Genomic DNA, 15,872 nt, shown 5'->3' on the forward strand with positions numbered 1-15,872 from the left:
ACAGCAATCTGAAGTTTCCTTCCCTCTATAAAATGCCAATTCCGGTCTTAAAATTTGAAAAATAACAGAAGTGTTCTCACTTACCCCAAGGTTAACAGAGGAATATAGTCTTATATAACGATAACTTAAAATGATTAAAAAGCATTTGTGTCTGTGTCTTATGTGTTGGAAAATGATTTTCAAACAAAAAAATAATGTAAATAAATGAAAAATTCCATGAACAACCCAGAAATAACTAATATTAATCCCTTCTTTGTTTTGTTTTGTTTTGTTTTTGTTTGTTTGTTTGAAAGTTTGGGATTTTCTTACCATATTATACCAGGCACTAACAATAAATTTCTCCTCCATTTCTCTTTGACTTTTTGTTTTTTCATATTCTTTCTATAAAAAAAAAAAGCATACATTTAAAAACAAAGTACAGTAAGTATTAGTCTACACCTAAAAAAAACACAAGAATAATACACATCTACCAGGAAACGTGAAGATTACTACCTCCAATGAATGAAACATTCTATCCCGTTCCTGCAACTGATTTTTCAGAGCCTGAATCTCAGGAGCTGCACCCTGGTTTTGCTTAGGATCTAAGGTGCGGATGACCTGTAAGAGAAAAACAGATTGTTTTAAATTAAACACTGCAAAAACAATTTAAGTGAAAAAAAAATAATCAAAGAATTATAACCATGCAAGGCTGATTACAAAAACAAAATAGTGACTTAAAACATATCAATGGTAAGAAAAGACATTCCAAGATGTGCAGCAGAGGGATGTGCAGTCTTAAGAGGCTGACTCCCGTGACACAATCTTGCTAAACAGCATGACAGAGGCTCTGCCTCTGAACATCAGTCACGGTATGTTGGAGAATCTGAACAGGGTTCTCTTCCATGTGACCATGAAAAATAATACTTCTAATAATACTACTAATACTACTAATAGTAGTTTTGAAAAGCAGAACTGAAGAGATTCACTACACCAGACTCACATATGCAGGTCCTTCCTCTGGTTACACTACCTTGGGGCCACAGTGGTGGAAACATTTTCTCAAAGACTTTTTACAAGACTCAAAAAACCTCAGGTTTACTTACATGTTCCCTGTTACTTCCTCCCCTTCAATTTGGAAAGATTACACCTGGTGCCATGGGGTACCATTGAGGTATCAGGTGCTGCTATTTCTAGAAAACTTATGCGAAAAAGCATCCTGTGGCACATGCACGATCACTATGTTACTAATACGATGAACAGACACCGAGTTGTGTTCATGTGTGGCATCCACCACAGGCAGCATTTGAGTGCTATTAACCACAGAGCTCAACTAAGAACAAATCCAGCAAAATGCTTAGATACCTAAGCTCTCCATAATAGAAAAGGGCAGACAAGTTTTTAACATGCTGGGGATATATAGGAAGAGACCTCTGATTTGTCTTCCTAACCACTTCAGAATGATATATAAATGCTTTAAATGTTACTAAGTCATTTTTACAGAATAGTATTGTATTCATGGAAGAAGACTCAAAAGTATATTAAGTTTCTAATAAAACATACACTAGACTTAAACATAATTTCTATAGTGGAGGGCTATAATGATTGTAAGCGTCTTCACCAAAAAGAAGTCAAAGTTGATGAGATCACAAAAAGCTAACCTAAGAAAAATAATTAATGCTACTGTTATACAAAGCACCCTATAAAGTAACACAGATCATAGAAACAAATCTTATTGAAGGGGGAAATCAGGATTCTGTCTTTCACCAGAATACTCTAAGAATATAAGATGTAAAAGAGAAAACAGAAAAAAAGAAAAAAAGATTCATTTAGTTTTACAGAAGGCCTTTGAAACATCTTAGAAGTAGTCACTGAGAAAACTACATAGAAATAAAGGAAGGAAGCCTAGCGTTCTGACAGATTAGGAACCCTATTACGGATTTCCATTTAACTCAATCCAGACATAGCAAAAAGATCTTGATGTTACCATGAATAGATGAAACAGATGAATGAAAACACTAGTATACTTTCAAGAAACTCAAAATATAGAAAGTATAGAAGACATGGGTCCGTGGTTGAGACCACAATGTTGCCATTTTAAAGCTGGTAGTATATCCACATCCTCATTACCATATTTAAATATTAGCCACCTTCTAGCCCAAAGCATACATTCAATAGTAAAGGTAAAAAGCCATACTAAACGTCAATAGGAGAATCTAACAGCTTGTGTAAGTAGTTCATATTACTTTATGTAGAAAAAGCATCTGTAAAAAGAGTTCACATTAAAATGGTTTCTAAACCAGCTGGCTAAACCAAGACATGAACAAAAATAAACCAGGGCAAAAGATGAACAAAGAAAGCAAAATACAATTTAAATTGGTGCGAATGACTCTGCCACATGTGTAATTACCTCTGACTGTAAACTCTAAAGACTACGACTGAGTGAACTTGTCAGAAGCTCCATTAAAAAAAAAAAAAAAAAAAAAAGATGACCAATTTATGTGAGCAATAAGAATTCAGTGAAATCTGAAGCAGCTAAAAGCTGTATTGACAAAAAGGTGCATCAAAATTATCTGCTCCAGGTAAGGGAGACATTACTGACTGAGCACTGTGAGAAGCCTACACCATCTGGAAGCACACACAAATAGATTCAGCCACCTGAGAAGCAGAGAACCCCAAACTTCCTCTCCCCTCTCTGCCTCTTATTCTTCAACCAAAAGAAGAAAAGCTGATAAAAGCAGAGTTTGTTGGTCCAATTGTGCCTGTACTTGGTGGGACTAAGCCACATTTGCGTGTACAAAGAGGAAAGATGTGCTGGAAGTCCCCAGAAGCCCCAGCACAAATGCCAATTAAGGAGTACTTCTGCGTATCGAGCTTCCCTCCCTTGAATTGTTTTACATAAGTGGTTCTCTGATTCTGAAACTGCACAGCACAGATGTTCCGGTAATTTCTCCATTACCAATCCTAGTATGGATGATCAGAGGGCTGGAGCACCTCTCCTATGAAGTCAGGCTGAGGGAGCTGGGGTTGTTCAGCCTGGAGAAGAGAAGGCTCCAGGCAGACCTCACAGCAGCCTTCCTGTGCCTAAAGGGGGCCTACAGGAAAGCTGGGGAGGGACTCTTTGTCAGGGGGTGTAGTAGTAGGACAAGGGGAAATGGCTTTAAACAAAAAAATGGAAGATTTGGATTAAATGTTAAGAAGAAATTCTTCCCTCAGAGGGTGGTGAGGCATTGGCACAGGTTGCCCAGAGAAGCTGTGGATGCCCCATCCCTGGAGGTGATCAAGGCCAGGCTGGATGGGGCTTTGATTAACCTGGTCTGGTGGGAGGTGTCCCTGCAGGGGGGTTGGAACAAGGTGATCTTTATGGTCTCTTCCAACTCAAACCATTCGTTGATTCTGTGATAATTAACATGGAACACACATACTTACGCTTTTGGCCTTTTCCAAATACTTTTTGTAACGCTCTTCCATTTGCTTCATTTCCTCCTCTTTTTTCCGTAAGGCTTCTTGTAACTCTTCAATTTTGAGTGCTTTATGTCAGGAGGTGCACACATTGGGAAATAACAATTATGTTTATTTTTGTGTGTTTAAACAGACACTTAAGGCACAGGTAGAACATACTGCACTTCTTATCACATAAGGAATGTGATACAGCAGATACCATAGTTTTAATTACTCAAGAGCTCCGAAACATAAAAAATGTACTCATGATATCAAGAGATTGTCTTTCATGCACAAATTTTGTTTTTAAAATTATGAAAAAATAAAGAAAAAAGGAATCATAAATCATTGCCGTTATGGAACAGACTCAGAAAACTAATTAATTATTAAATAAATTCTTAATCACAAATTTCAAATTACATTCAAATTGCAACTCAGATAAAAATGAATTTACTTATTCTGTGTTAGAGGAATGATTCATAAGAGGTACATGATTCTTACTTAGACCTGCTCAATTTTTAACACTGAACATAATTTATCAGAATTGTAACTTGAATATAGTCAATTTCATTTTTTTCCACATTTTCTCAAGCAGCAATGCCCATCAGCAGGACAGTTTCACACAGGCTTTTCCCGTGTCAATACAAAAACATGCTGAACCACTATCACTTAAAGCACAAACTATACATCTTCAAAGAAGTTCAATTCCATCATTCTGGATAAAAACACAGAACAGTGGTGTTTAGTTCTCACACAAGGTTGCATAGTTGGCAACCCACAGTCCATTTATTTTGCAACTTCGTTTTAAAATGTTCTTTCATGTTTATCCTACACTTTTCTCTCTAAGCTCTTCAAAAACACTAAGTAAACAGGATCAAGTCATCTTGATCATTGCTCAATGCAACAAAGTCCTGCCAAAAGTCTTCACTGATCAGTGAGGGAATCAATAGCAGCTCGTCTCTAAGAATGTAAGAATCATTTTTTCAGAATGTTCTCTGATTCTTGCAAAATACAAAATCCGTTTGGCCATTCTCAGGACAGCTAAAAGAATCTGAAGAAATAATTTGCACACCTTTTATGCTGACTGTGAGAATAAAAGAAGTACAAGCATTTTTATTTTATCAAGACAAAACTCAGACCTAGACTTTTAAGAAGCAAGTTGTGATTTCAGTAAAACAACTACAGAAGCTTTAACATTACTATTTATCTATTTATTTTACTAAGTCTGAGAGCCAGAAAAACGTTCTTACACTCACACTGAGGCTTATAAAAATGTCTGGATCATGTGTTTATTAGCTGCTTCTGAAGTCCCTAACCTTCATTTCCAAGTGTACTAACATTTGCTAAAACATATAATTTTATTGCATACTCTGCAGTTTTAGCTCAACTTAACTAAAAATCCCTTTTGGATACAGAATTTACATAATGAACAGTAAAACTACATTTCAGTCTTCCTGGATCTCTTATGGTTGAAATTGTTCTGGCACAAACCAGAGAAGCTGACATTGGTTGCAAGCTTTTGCCTTGTTCTATTATGAGTAAGCTTCAAAACCAACAATCAGGCTTCTGTGGTACTTCTCACAAAATAAATAGTATTACCATGCTAAAAAGCAAACATTAACAGCTAGATTCTGGTCTCTAGAAACCATCTGACCTATAGCTATACAACATAATTCCTACATTTGTGTTGACCACAGCCCAAAAATATTCGCAAATTACAACACAGTTCTACTCTGTTACCTGAAAACATACCAAAGGAATATATATTGTTAGTAAAAGATGAGCTGGTGATGGCAGCAAGGATCTTCTAAACTAAGGTGGTAGGAGACATGATGGTTCTGAAAAGCTGAGGTTCAATGATAGGTATGATAATGACTAGGTATTCCTATAGGCAGTGTCATTTCTTACTATGGTGGTCTCTAAAACGCAATCTCCTGCTTTTCAAGCATTACAATAATCTTTTTGGTCACCATAGTTTCAGAAAAATTAACACCTATCACTGACATTTAAAATGTGCATTTTGTTTATCTTGCACCTTCTATAGCTATTATAATTAAAGACCTCACACATGAAATACTTTACAAAGAAAAGAAATGGAGTGCACATCAGTAAACTCACAACTGTTATTGCATCTTGGTTCCAAATCCTCAATAATAGCTCGTTTCTTCTGTAACTCGTTATTAGCTTCATGGAGTTTCTCACTGTTGCAAATCATAAAGGCACATATTGTTTTCCAAATATTCTTACCGAGTTTGAATGAACATTAACCAATATTAAAAAAAAAAAAAAAAAAACTCAAACAGCAATATATTTCTAATAGCATTACTGATTTTTCCTATGTGGGATGAGGACAAAAGACAGGTGTTATTAATGTCACTGTGGAAATATTTGTAACACATGACAGCAAAGAATTACAGTATATGGAGAACTGTAACAGCAAACAGACTCATTCTCAGTCCAAAATGACAAATTTGCTTTAGAACTTACAGTAAATTACACAATGCATGCCTAAAATGAATACTTTTAACTGAGATTACATTATTCAAGAACGGCTAAAACCACAAGCAACAAAAACTACACTTATTGTAAGAGAGTTGAAAAGTGAAGTCTTTTGCATTTTAGGAAGTAGAAGGGAATAATATGAAGTGTTACCATTTTGTTCTAAAATGTTATGTATTATGCCCTAAGGTATACTAAAAAGTAAACCGATTATTTTTATTTAAATTCAAGTGTTTTCCCCAGAACAAAATGACTTACTCCTCTTGACAAACGACTTATACAACGCTAGGCAAGGTATTCTAACTAACACAAAATTGTGGTTTATTCACAGCTCTTATTACTTGGCAAAGTTTTTCTATGAAATGATAATATCCAAATAGCAGACTCCCTAACATTTCTGTGCTAAATCATTTCTCTTAGAAGTATATCATCTAGATACATTATTAATGAGCGTCTGCCTTCCCTATAGTATGGAAAACATATAATTTCAAACTGCAAGCAATACAGGAAAAAATACTTACAGATGTTCTTCAAGTTTCTTTTTCAGAAGAATTGACTAAAACAAAAAGTTAAATGTGTTATTTTAATATATGGGGGTGCTTTAATGTAATTTCAAAATTATTTTTAAGACAATTTTGACATTTAAACCCAAATCCACGTTTTTACTTCACTCAGTTTTAGATTATAAATCCATCCTCTGTGGCAGCAATCCTCTCCTTCATAGCCATGTGACTATCCTGAAATTAGAATGCTTTGTAACTTCACAAATACTTCCCCAGGAACTGGACCAATATAGGCAAGATCCATAAATGATAGTGCTCTATGGTAGTTTTAATTTCTTCATGATTCAGTACTTTTGTAATTAGTCTTAAAAAATTAATATGAAATTAGAAAGTGCAGCAAAATTTGCTAAAAGAGCTGTCTTACCAATATTGCAAAGCGATTTGTATCAAGATGTGTAATAAATTAGCTGAAGCAAATTCCTGTCCCCATAGAAACTGGAGGGAATAGAGTGTTTTAGACTGGAGTATAGCAGAACATTTAACACTTTTCTGTTTCTGTTCTTTACTGACTACAGACATGTAAAAAATATACAACTTACAGTGTTCCACTTTCTGGTTAAATCACATTTAGATAAGCTCTTTAAATAAAAGCTTCAAAGTAAATTTTATTTTAATCTTAAACTCACTTTATACACAGTGAGTATCTTTCAAAAACCAAAACCAATAAATGTCTTTAAACTGAAAGTAGTGTTAGGTAAATAGAAAGCCATACTCACAATAGCCTTGAGCAGAAGCCCATGCCAAGAAACAGAGATGACATTAGTATAAAGCAAAACAGCAGCCAACAGAATAAACTATTTAGAAAGTCACAAACAAAGTTAAAGCTATGAGTATTTTCAGACATGCGTATTTTTCTCCTCTGTTCTCATCAGCAGTTTCATCCTGTAGCATTTTCTAAAACATATCACTAAAAAAATACATAAATGGTGAAGAAGCACATTTGTAAGTCATCATATCTAAACCAGAATTTCAAAGGAGAACAACTGCTGTTTTGGAAAGCCATTTAAGACAAAAATGATACAAGTAACAAACAGGAGAAAGTGTGCAGTCTATTGGGCTACAACCATAACAAAGAGATGCATGTGTTTTTGTGGAGTGATTCTGAATTGTGTTATTTTCACATAGATCAAATACACGACAAATGTAAAGTACTTAGAACAGAACCTGCCTTTTTGTTTTGTATTTATCCAATATAAATCACGGTGGAGCTCTAGCATGTGACTAATGTTCCAGAACACCATCAAAGTATAAGACAGTATCAGTAACAAAATTACTTCATTGCCTTTCATCCTGTGGTCTTTCAACACAGGTTTAGACACCTAGCCAATAGGGACAATTTCACTGTGCACCCCAAATTTATTTTTTTTCAGCTTTGTCATAGTGTAAAGACTTCAAGATATTGTCTTCAACCACATTCCTGGGTCACATTTTTGATTTCCAAATTCAAGACTGAAAACCAACTTCAAAATTGGATTTCCTTATTGCAGTAGAATAAATGGGGGAAGTATGTAAAATAATCCAACATGACTCCACTGATTTCAAAGTCAGAAATTTAGAGCAGCTAAACTTAGAGCTGTGGGTTTTGACCATTTGCATTTTTCTGTTCCCAATCCCCTAAAAAACAAAAACAAAAACAAAAAAAACCTGCTGCTTCACCAACTCTTCTGTAACAATAAATGTTTGCACTCATCTTTCTTGGTCACAAAGTAACAAAGTATTTAAATTGGCAAGGTTGCTTACATCTGTCTGAGTGACTACTGATTGATTTAGATTAGAAATGGGAAAGCTGGCAACAGTGACTATTTGTTTTCGAAGGCTTTTAAGAAAATTGAAACTGAACTCAGCTTTCCTTTTGGAATGCTTGCATTACACTTGGGTGTAGACTGGTAAAGACACCAATGACCACTTGTCAATGGGGATTCAACTGGTATATGTTCGCTTATGTTACTCGCACAGTACTAGCATTGTTGTGGCAGTAATCTCCCTCCCATCTAGATAGAACATAAGTTCTCAGAAGCAAGAAGCTAACAATGATTCACAACACCACCATTAAGAGAAGCTGGACTGAGTCTACCCAGACAGAGTAATTTACCCAAGACACATGATTAGGAAAAAGGATAAAATGTAAAACACATGATTTTGCCAACCCAAAGATGTTGTATATACTCAAAGCAAGATGAATAAAAAATTCAAATAAATTATTCTAAAAATGGGTAGATGTTACTTTTTTTTTTTTAATTAAGTTTAAGTCAGCTTCAAAGTCATGTATTCACATCCCACATCCTATGCTCCTAACAAGTAATTAATAAAATTGTTGTTCTCAGATAGGAAGGATAGGACCTTAAAAAAAATCTCAGGAAAAAATGAAGCTTTATCTAATTTTGAGATAGCTTCACACTAAGATTCATTCAAATCTTTCATGTGTTCATAATAGACAAGTATTTCCTATAATAAGGTGGCTTTAGAAAACAGAAATCCTTTTCAGTATTTGCTATTTTTCCTTTGCATCAAAAAAAAAAAAAACCTTACAAAAATAGTCTTTTTATTGAAAATTACTCATATACTTAAAGGAGATAAAAGGAATATTTTTTTCCCCCTTTGTGGATCAAAGCTTGGTTTTGTTCTACATGTTAAAGCTGCAGGCAGATGGCTATACTCTGGCTTGAGGTTAAGCTAATTTAACAGGATGAGGGCAACTAAGCACGTGTCTTGAGAAAATTTCTTGATGTGAGAACCTGACAAAAGTTATAAACTTTTGAGAGATGGCCAGATGACAATGAGAGATGGCCAGATTTCACAGACATGTTAAGAGTAATGAGCAAAGCAGCTGAACTTCACAAGAAACAGAACAGGTAAGAGTTCTGGGGACTTTTAGGGAGATGCCAAGTCAGGAGGACATACTAGCTGTACCAAGAATAGCATATAAGGCCAAGATGGCCTATGTAACGTTAGGAGAAACTCCAGATTTTCTACAGATTTATCAGGACTATGTCCAGTGGGGCAGAAGTAACCAAAGGCAGGTTTTTTATTTAGGAATATATGTACAGTAGGGCAGAGAAAAGGAGAACAAGCATGAATAAAGGAAGTGATAATAAGGCATGCAAAAGAATCACAGCTGTTTGGGGTACCTGTTGAGCAGCCCTACACATGAACACGTTCTGAAGGACAACAAATCAAACCTGCTATTCTGACCACACCATTCACATCTGACCTGATACTGTAGTCTGGAAGATAAGGGTGGGAGGCCATTCCCTGTCCAGCAACGCAACACGTAGATGGACTGACTAATCAATCACGCATCCCAACATGATGTGTCAGTGCCTGTTACAGGCCTAATAGCACTGACATCTTCCTAACATCCTCCTTCCACTGCAACTTCAGTGCAAAATGAAACAGATCCATTCCTAATTTGGACTTTCAGTTTTCAGACTAGTTCACTTTGACATTGCAAATATGAAAAAGAAAGTGCATTGTTACAGAAAAGTAGTGGAAAAAAATAGTCAAAATGATGAAACAATGAACTGTATGGCAAGTGCCTCCTTATCCTTTCTCTCGTGCCTCTGACGAATCACCCTTTTTAAGGATAGATCAGAGATAACTTCAGGATGTGCCTGCACAACTTGATCTACCTCTGAAGCTGGGTTTGAGTTTTGCTCTGCTTTGTGTGAGATTTTGGATGAGGTGTCCCATCCATTCAGAGGTTCTTGAAACCTCAATTAATCTCTGATTCTACACTCAACTTACTCTCTTAATTAAGCAAGTCAAGGCCTACACTCTAAGCTCAGCAAAATAGGTCATGGGGTTTGTGCATATAAATCACTGCTGGCAGTGTCAGACTTACACAGAAGCCCAGAAAGCAGCTACTTCATCACGAATTTCAGCTCTGCTTGACAATGCCTGCCTGGTACACACAAGGCTATACCATGGTGTTCTGATGGTGGTATTTTGCTGTTAGCAGAATCACCTCAGAGGATGCCTACACAGGCTGCAACTACTCCTGTAAGTGAGCTACAGGCATATCCTAGATTACAGTCCAAGCCAGAGCCATAAAAAGGGACAGAATTACAATTTCAGTGAATAAACCTGAATGCAGTTAGATAGGGACCATTTACAATACTTAATGCCTGAGGATATATATTTTTTTATATTCTTGTTCACCTTGAAGATCTGATTTTGGTCAATAACCAAGAAACACCTCAGAATCACATAATAGTATGAAATGATTTTACAATGCATTCTAAAACACATTCTATGTTACTTAGAAAAATAACCTTAACTGAACGCAACTATGTTGTTTTAGGTTCATACAGCTTATTCTGGAAATTAAGTGGACAAGCTAAATTAAATACACTTTTAAATGAAAACAAGCAGCTAGTAATAATTTTCATTTTTATATGAATTAGTTAAAACAAAAACACAAAAATAGAAAGCAACACATTGCAACTTGTTGCCAGTTAGCAGGGAAATACACTGGTATTGTGAGTGTACACTGTGCACGTACCCTCCTGCAAATCACTGCTTTCAATAAAGTTATAGATCTTCTTGTCTCAAACACAAGAGATGGCAAAGTAATTTTTTGAGTGGAAGACTGAAAGTTGTTCTCCACACTAACTGCCATGATGGGTGTTCTCCTATTAAAAATAAAGCTAACTCTTTGAATGGAAACAGAAACTGCTGCAAATGTTAATCAACTAATCATTTGCCTTTTTTAGTTTTGGCCTGCCTGGTATTACAAGATACACTTACTCTAGCAATTACAGGGTTTCCACTGTCAGGAAAGGGTTTACTTTCCACTAAGCAAAACAAAAATAACTTCAGATATTTTACTAAGATGTGGAGAATTAACATGTCCTTAATGCCTTTCAGAAGTCTCTATTCTAATTAAATAACTTTAAACAATGCTGACTTTACTATTAGAATTGATACATTTAATTAAGCAAAATTTGACACTTTCTCTGCATAGTATTTTTGTATTTTTCTACACAAATGTCTTATGTCTTTTACTCTATTTAGAGAAGCACAACTTAGTATTTAGAGCATAACAGTGAATATGTAAAACAACCAGAAATCTTCATTTGCATATTACTTCACTACATAACAAGCAGAAACGTTTATCAAAAATGGACAGTCCAAGAAATATAACTACTTGAATGTAAACTTAATACACATTTCTACTTACATCTTCAGCTTTTGAACCTTGATCCTGCAAAGATTTTTGTAGTTCTTCAACCTGGGATTGCACTACTAGGAGTCTTTGATTTACCAATCTAGGAAATAGATATTTTGTTTTTCAGAAAACAGCAAAAAACTGCAAGACAATGCCTGAGACTTTTAAGTGTCTAGTATTTTCAGATCATCTACACAAGAGATGCAATGCCGTATTTTATTCACTAAAAATTTACAACAGAACTGAGAGGGAACAACAGTTCCAGAAATCAAAGTCTGTAGTCTCCCAGAACAGTCTGATACAGCATAGATGCAAGTCACAAGGAACTATTTCCATATACATGCAACAAGAGTTTCTAACTTGTTCTGACTCACTGTGAGACAGCTACTAGCTTACTGTCTTTACACAGTCACAGAACCCTAAAAATCCACGGGTTGGAAGGGATCTTCAGAGATCATCTAAATCCAACTTCCTTCGTGAAGCAGACCCATGAAGCAGATCCACTTAGAGCAGTTGTGTAACACAGAACCATGTTCAGTTGAGGTTTGGATACCCCCAAGGACGAAGTCTGACAATTTTTCTGAGCCTCTCTTCTGGAGGTTGAAAATTTCTTAGATTTTTTATTTATTTATTTATTTTGTATTGAATCAGAATCTCCCATACTCCAAACAGTTTCCACTGCTTCTTTTCCTTCTACTGTCAATCTCTGAGAAGAGTCCAGCTCTGTCTTGACAGATTCCTGTTATGCAGATGTAGACACAGAACCATCTCCCATATGACATCTTTTCTGCATGCTGAGCAAACCCAGTCCTCAGTATTACCCCACATACCATGTGCTCCACTGTCGCTCATCTCAGCTCTCCTGTATGTCCATGTCTTCCCTGTACTGAGGAGTCCAAAACTGAATGCTACATCCAGATGTGGTATTATGGGATTCCTCAAATAGCTGCTTCACAGCCTCATGAGGACAGCCCAGGTCACAGTCAGCCTCCTGGGCTGCATGGTTCCCAGCTGAAACACTCTCTTTACTGCCTACCAGGATACCCAGTGCTTTTGCATCAGAGCTGTTCCCTGGTCTACCAACACCAGCCTGCATTGCCAGTCTCCTCCCAGACATGGACAGGCCCCCATCAGCTCATTTCTCTACACTGTTGACAGCATTACTATTCACTGTGACTGCAATTTATTGTCCACTTTATTGTCCACTTATTCTGCCTGTAGGTAGCCATTCTGAACATAAGGATATCACAGGAGACTGTGCCAAAGGCTTTGCCAAATCTGAGGTAATCTAAAGTATTTCACCCTCCTCCACATAGGCAGCCATCTCATTGAAGACAATCAGTTTAGTCAGGCACGCTTTGCTCCGAAAAAATTAATATCAGCCTTTCTCAACTACTTTCTTGTCCCTCTTGCAACTGGATATTCATTCCAGATGGATTTCCTTCATGAGCTTCCTAGGAAATGAGCTGTGGCTGACCAATCCGTAGAGGCCTGGATCCTCTTTCTTGCCCTTTTTGAAGTGACTGTGGCATTTACATTTTCCCAGGCTTCAGAAACCTTCGCCAATCAACATCAGCTGTCAAAGATTCAGATAGAAAGCAGCCACACAGCAGTATCAGCCAACTACCTTAGCACCCTCAGATGCATCCTTGTCTGGTGCCATGAATGTCTACATTCAGGAACATGTGCTGTTGGGTTTTGAGTATCTCCAAGGATGGACACAACCTCTCTGGGCAACCTATTACAGTGTTTAGAAACCCTCACAGTATTTTCTTGTGCATTTAGATGGAATTTCACGTACTTCAGTTTGTGCCTGTTGCCTTTTCCCCTGTCACCACTGAGAAGAGTCCATCTCCCTTAGATACTCCCATCAGATGTTTACAAACATTAATAGCATCCCCCCTAAGTCTCCTCTTTTCCTGCCTACATAGAATCTCTGAAAGATGCTGTTGTTCTGTAATCACATCCTTGTGGCCCTTCACTCAGCTCACTATAGTTAAGTCTATGCCTGTTTTGTGCCAGGGAACCTGATATTGGCACAGTACTGTCAAAAGTGTCAGAAATTGTCAGAAAAGTCAATGAAGCAGAGGACAGAGAAGTCAAAAGACAAGACTTCTTACCTGTTCTCTGTCTCCAATTCATTCTTCCGTAAGTTTGCATCATCCAGAAGGCTCTGCAACAAGGCAATCTTTTCATTGTCAGAACCTTCTTGGTTCAACTTTAAAATCTTGTTCTCATGCTGAAGGCGAATGAGTTTCTCCCTAAACACAGGAAATACAGTTTTATAGAAAATAGTATACTAATCTCTTTAAAGAAGAAAACAGTTTACAACAGAAGGTGTAAAGATAACATTAAGATCATCTTTACCTAATTAAGAGAGCCAGATGAAACAACTAAGTCTTCAAACCCGCAAATTCAAACCCAATTAAAGGAACTGTAATTGTAGAAAGCACAACAGGAAAAAAATGCCTGAATGCCCCTACTAGATCTCAGAGTACAGAAGGACAAGTTTATAGGTCGAATGTGGAGAACACAAAGCTTGGTGACAAGTGTCAAGGGAGGCTGTAGTCTCAGCTGTCATTGAATTCCTGTATGAACCTAGGGAAGTCACTTCTACTCTGTTGGTCTGTTTTCCCTCATGTCACTTAACTTGTTGATTTACTCAGGTGCAAATGACAGGTCGCAGACCAGACCTGGCTGCTGAAAATCCCCCATCTAGTCACATCCATGAGCTGGAGAATGGTGCTCGAGTACAGATCCATGTTCTGTCACCTCACAGGGAACAAGAGAGCAGCAGCAGCTACTCCAGCGGGTAAGCTGCCTCTTACAGTCTTCCCCTGTCATCAGGGGAAGCAGCTGTACTCCTACAGCAGCCACTGCTACAGTCCCTCTCCGAGGCAGGCAAGAAGGCCAAATTTAGCAAACAGACTGCATAGATGCATGCTTGCATAAAATCCAGATTTCATCTTCAAGAGCTGAAGATGAAGAGATAATGAAACCACATGTCTAACCTTGAGTATCTACAGAATTTATGCTTCCTGTCCTCTCTCATGCAGTCATGAGAAAGGTTTATGTAATAACTCCATAATTCACTAATACTGCATCAAAGCATTCTTTTGTTGTTCCTGAACAAATCTAGAAGAATTGCTCTTGGAGTAAGGCGCAGCAACAGAGCTGGAAGAATTCTTTTCTACTGTTAGCTTTCTCCACTCAAATTATGTTTTGACCCCAAAACTATCTTTCCAATTGTTAAAATGTCAGTTTTTGTAGAAATGAAAGAATAAAATTCCTAAAGGGTCAATAGATTTCTGAGATGTGACTGTCTTTAAGTAACTTAAATTTCAGGTTGCAGTGATAATGAGCACACAGGCAAGGATAAGCACCATCTGCAACCTTTTAAACTATGATTTTCAGTTCTGTGGTGGCTGTTCTGTCCTTTCATAGACTGTAATCATTTGCAATGATACAGAGTAGATTATAAAATCAACTGTTTCTATAACAATTTTATTCATTTCCTCCTTGTACAACTGCAAGTTCCACTAGCATTTTGTCTGTTAATTCTCATATAAACCGCAGTTACATGAACTCTGTGCAGGAAAAGAGTTTGTTATCATTCTCCTGGAGTACAGTACAAAAACTCAAGAGGTCAAGTGAATTTTGTTCTAAGCTCCTGCTGTGCAGAAATCCAAAACAAGAGAATATATATATATATACACACACACACACACACACATATATATATATATACATATATATATATATATATATATATAAGATTGTTGAAACTTTATAGCACTGATTAAGAAATGAAGTGATTATTTAAGGGTACACTGTAAGGATTAGTAAAAAAGGCACACATTAACTTACTTTATTTCAGGAGTAACAATTTCTGCTGCTAAACTGTCTGAAGGTTCTTCTGTTCCTAGGGGCATCAATCCTGGGTCAGAAAAAATAAAAAAATTAAGAAGCAGACCAGTTACTTTCTTTTAAAAGATCAGACACAAACTTTGTTCTACAAGCTTGTAATTTTAGAGTAATGCTAGTAAATGGAAAATTAGACAAAGTCAGACTACAGCAAGACAGGCAACAGCAGTTTCATTTGGTTAATAATCGTTATTTCTGTCTTCTTTCTGGTGGAAGTGATTTTATGATGTATTTTCTACTCATTAGCTTATCTGAAAAGCTGTGCAATGCAACAAAAATAAATTGCAACACATGAAATATCA

The 15,872-nt window shown here is 36.6% G+C and overlaps 1 protein-coding gene across 4 annotated transcripts in view; it reads right to left on the reverse strand.

Annotated features, from left to right (window-relative positions):
* The window catches only part of HOOK3 (hook microtubule tethering protein 3), a 95,591-nt gene that overhangs the window by 20,866 nt on the left and 58,853 nt on the right, over window positions 1-15,872 (reverse strand). For all 4 annotated transcript variants that reach the window (XM_082782703.1, XM_082782704.1, XM_082782701.1 and 1 more), the window contains exons 14-21: window positions 15,514-15,583; window positions 13,767-13,907; window positions 11,659-11,746; window positions 6,438-6,472; window positions 5,536-5,618; window positions 3,406-3,506; window positions 493-597; window positions 310-381 (exon numbers count right to left, since the gene is read on the reverse strand). In XM_082782703.1, the coding sequence (XP_082638829.1) occupies window positions 310-381; window positions 493-597; window positions 3,406-3,506; window positions 5,536-5,618; window positions 6,438-6,472; window positions 11,659-11,746; window positions 13,767-13,907; window positions 15,514-15,583 (695 nt within the window). The remainder of the gene's footprint in view (window positions 1-309; window positions 382-492; window positions 598-3,405; window positions 3,507-5,535; window positions 5,619-6,437; window positions 6,473-11,658; window positions 11,747-13,766; window positions 13,908-15,513; window positions 15,584-15,872) is intronic.

Source organism: Aythya marila (assembly GCF_965140915.1).
Source record: "Aythya marila genome assembly, chromosome: Z".
NCBI classification, from domain to species: domain Eukaryota; kingdom Metazoa; phylum Chordata; class Aves; order Anseriformes; family Anatidae; genus Aythya; species Aythya marila.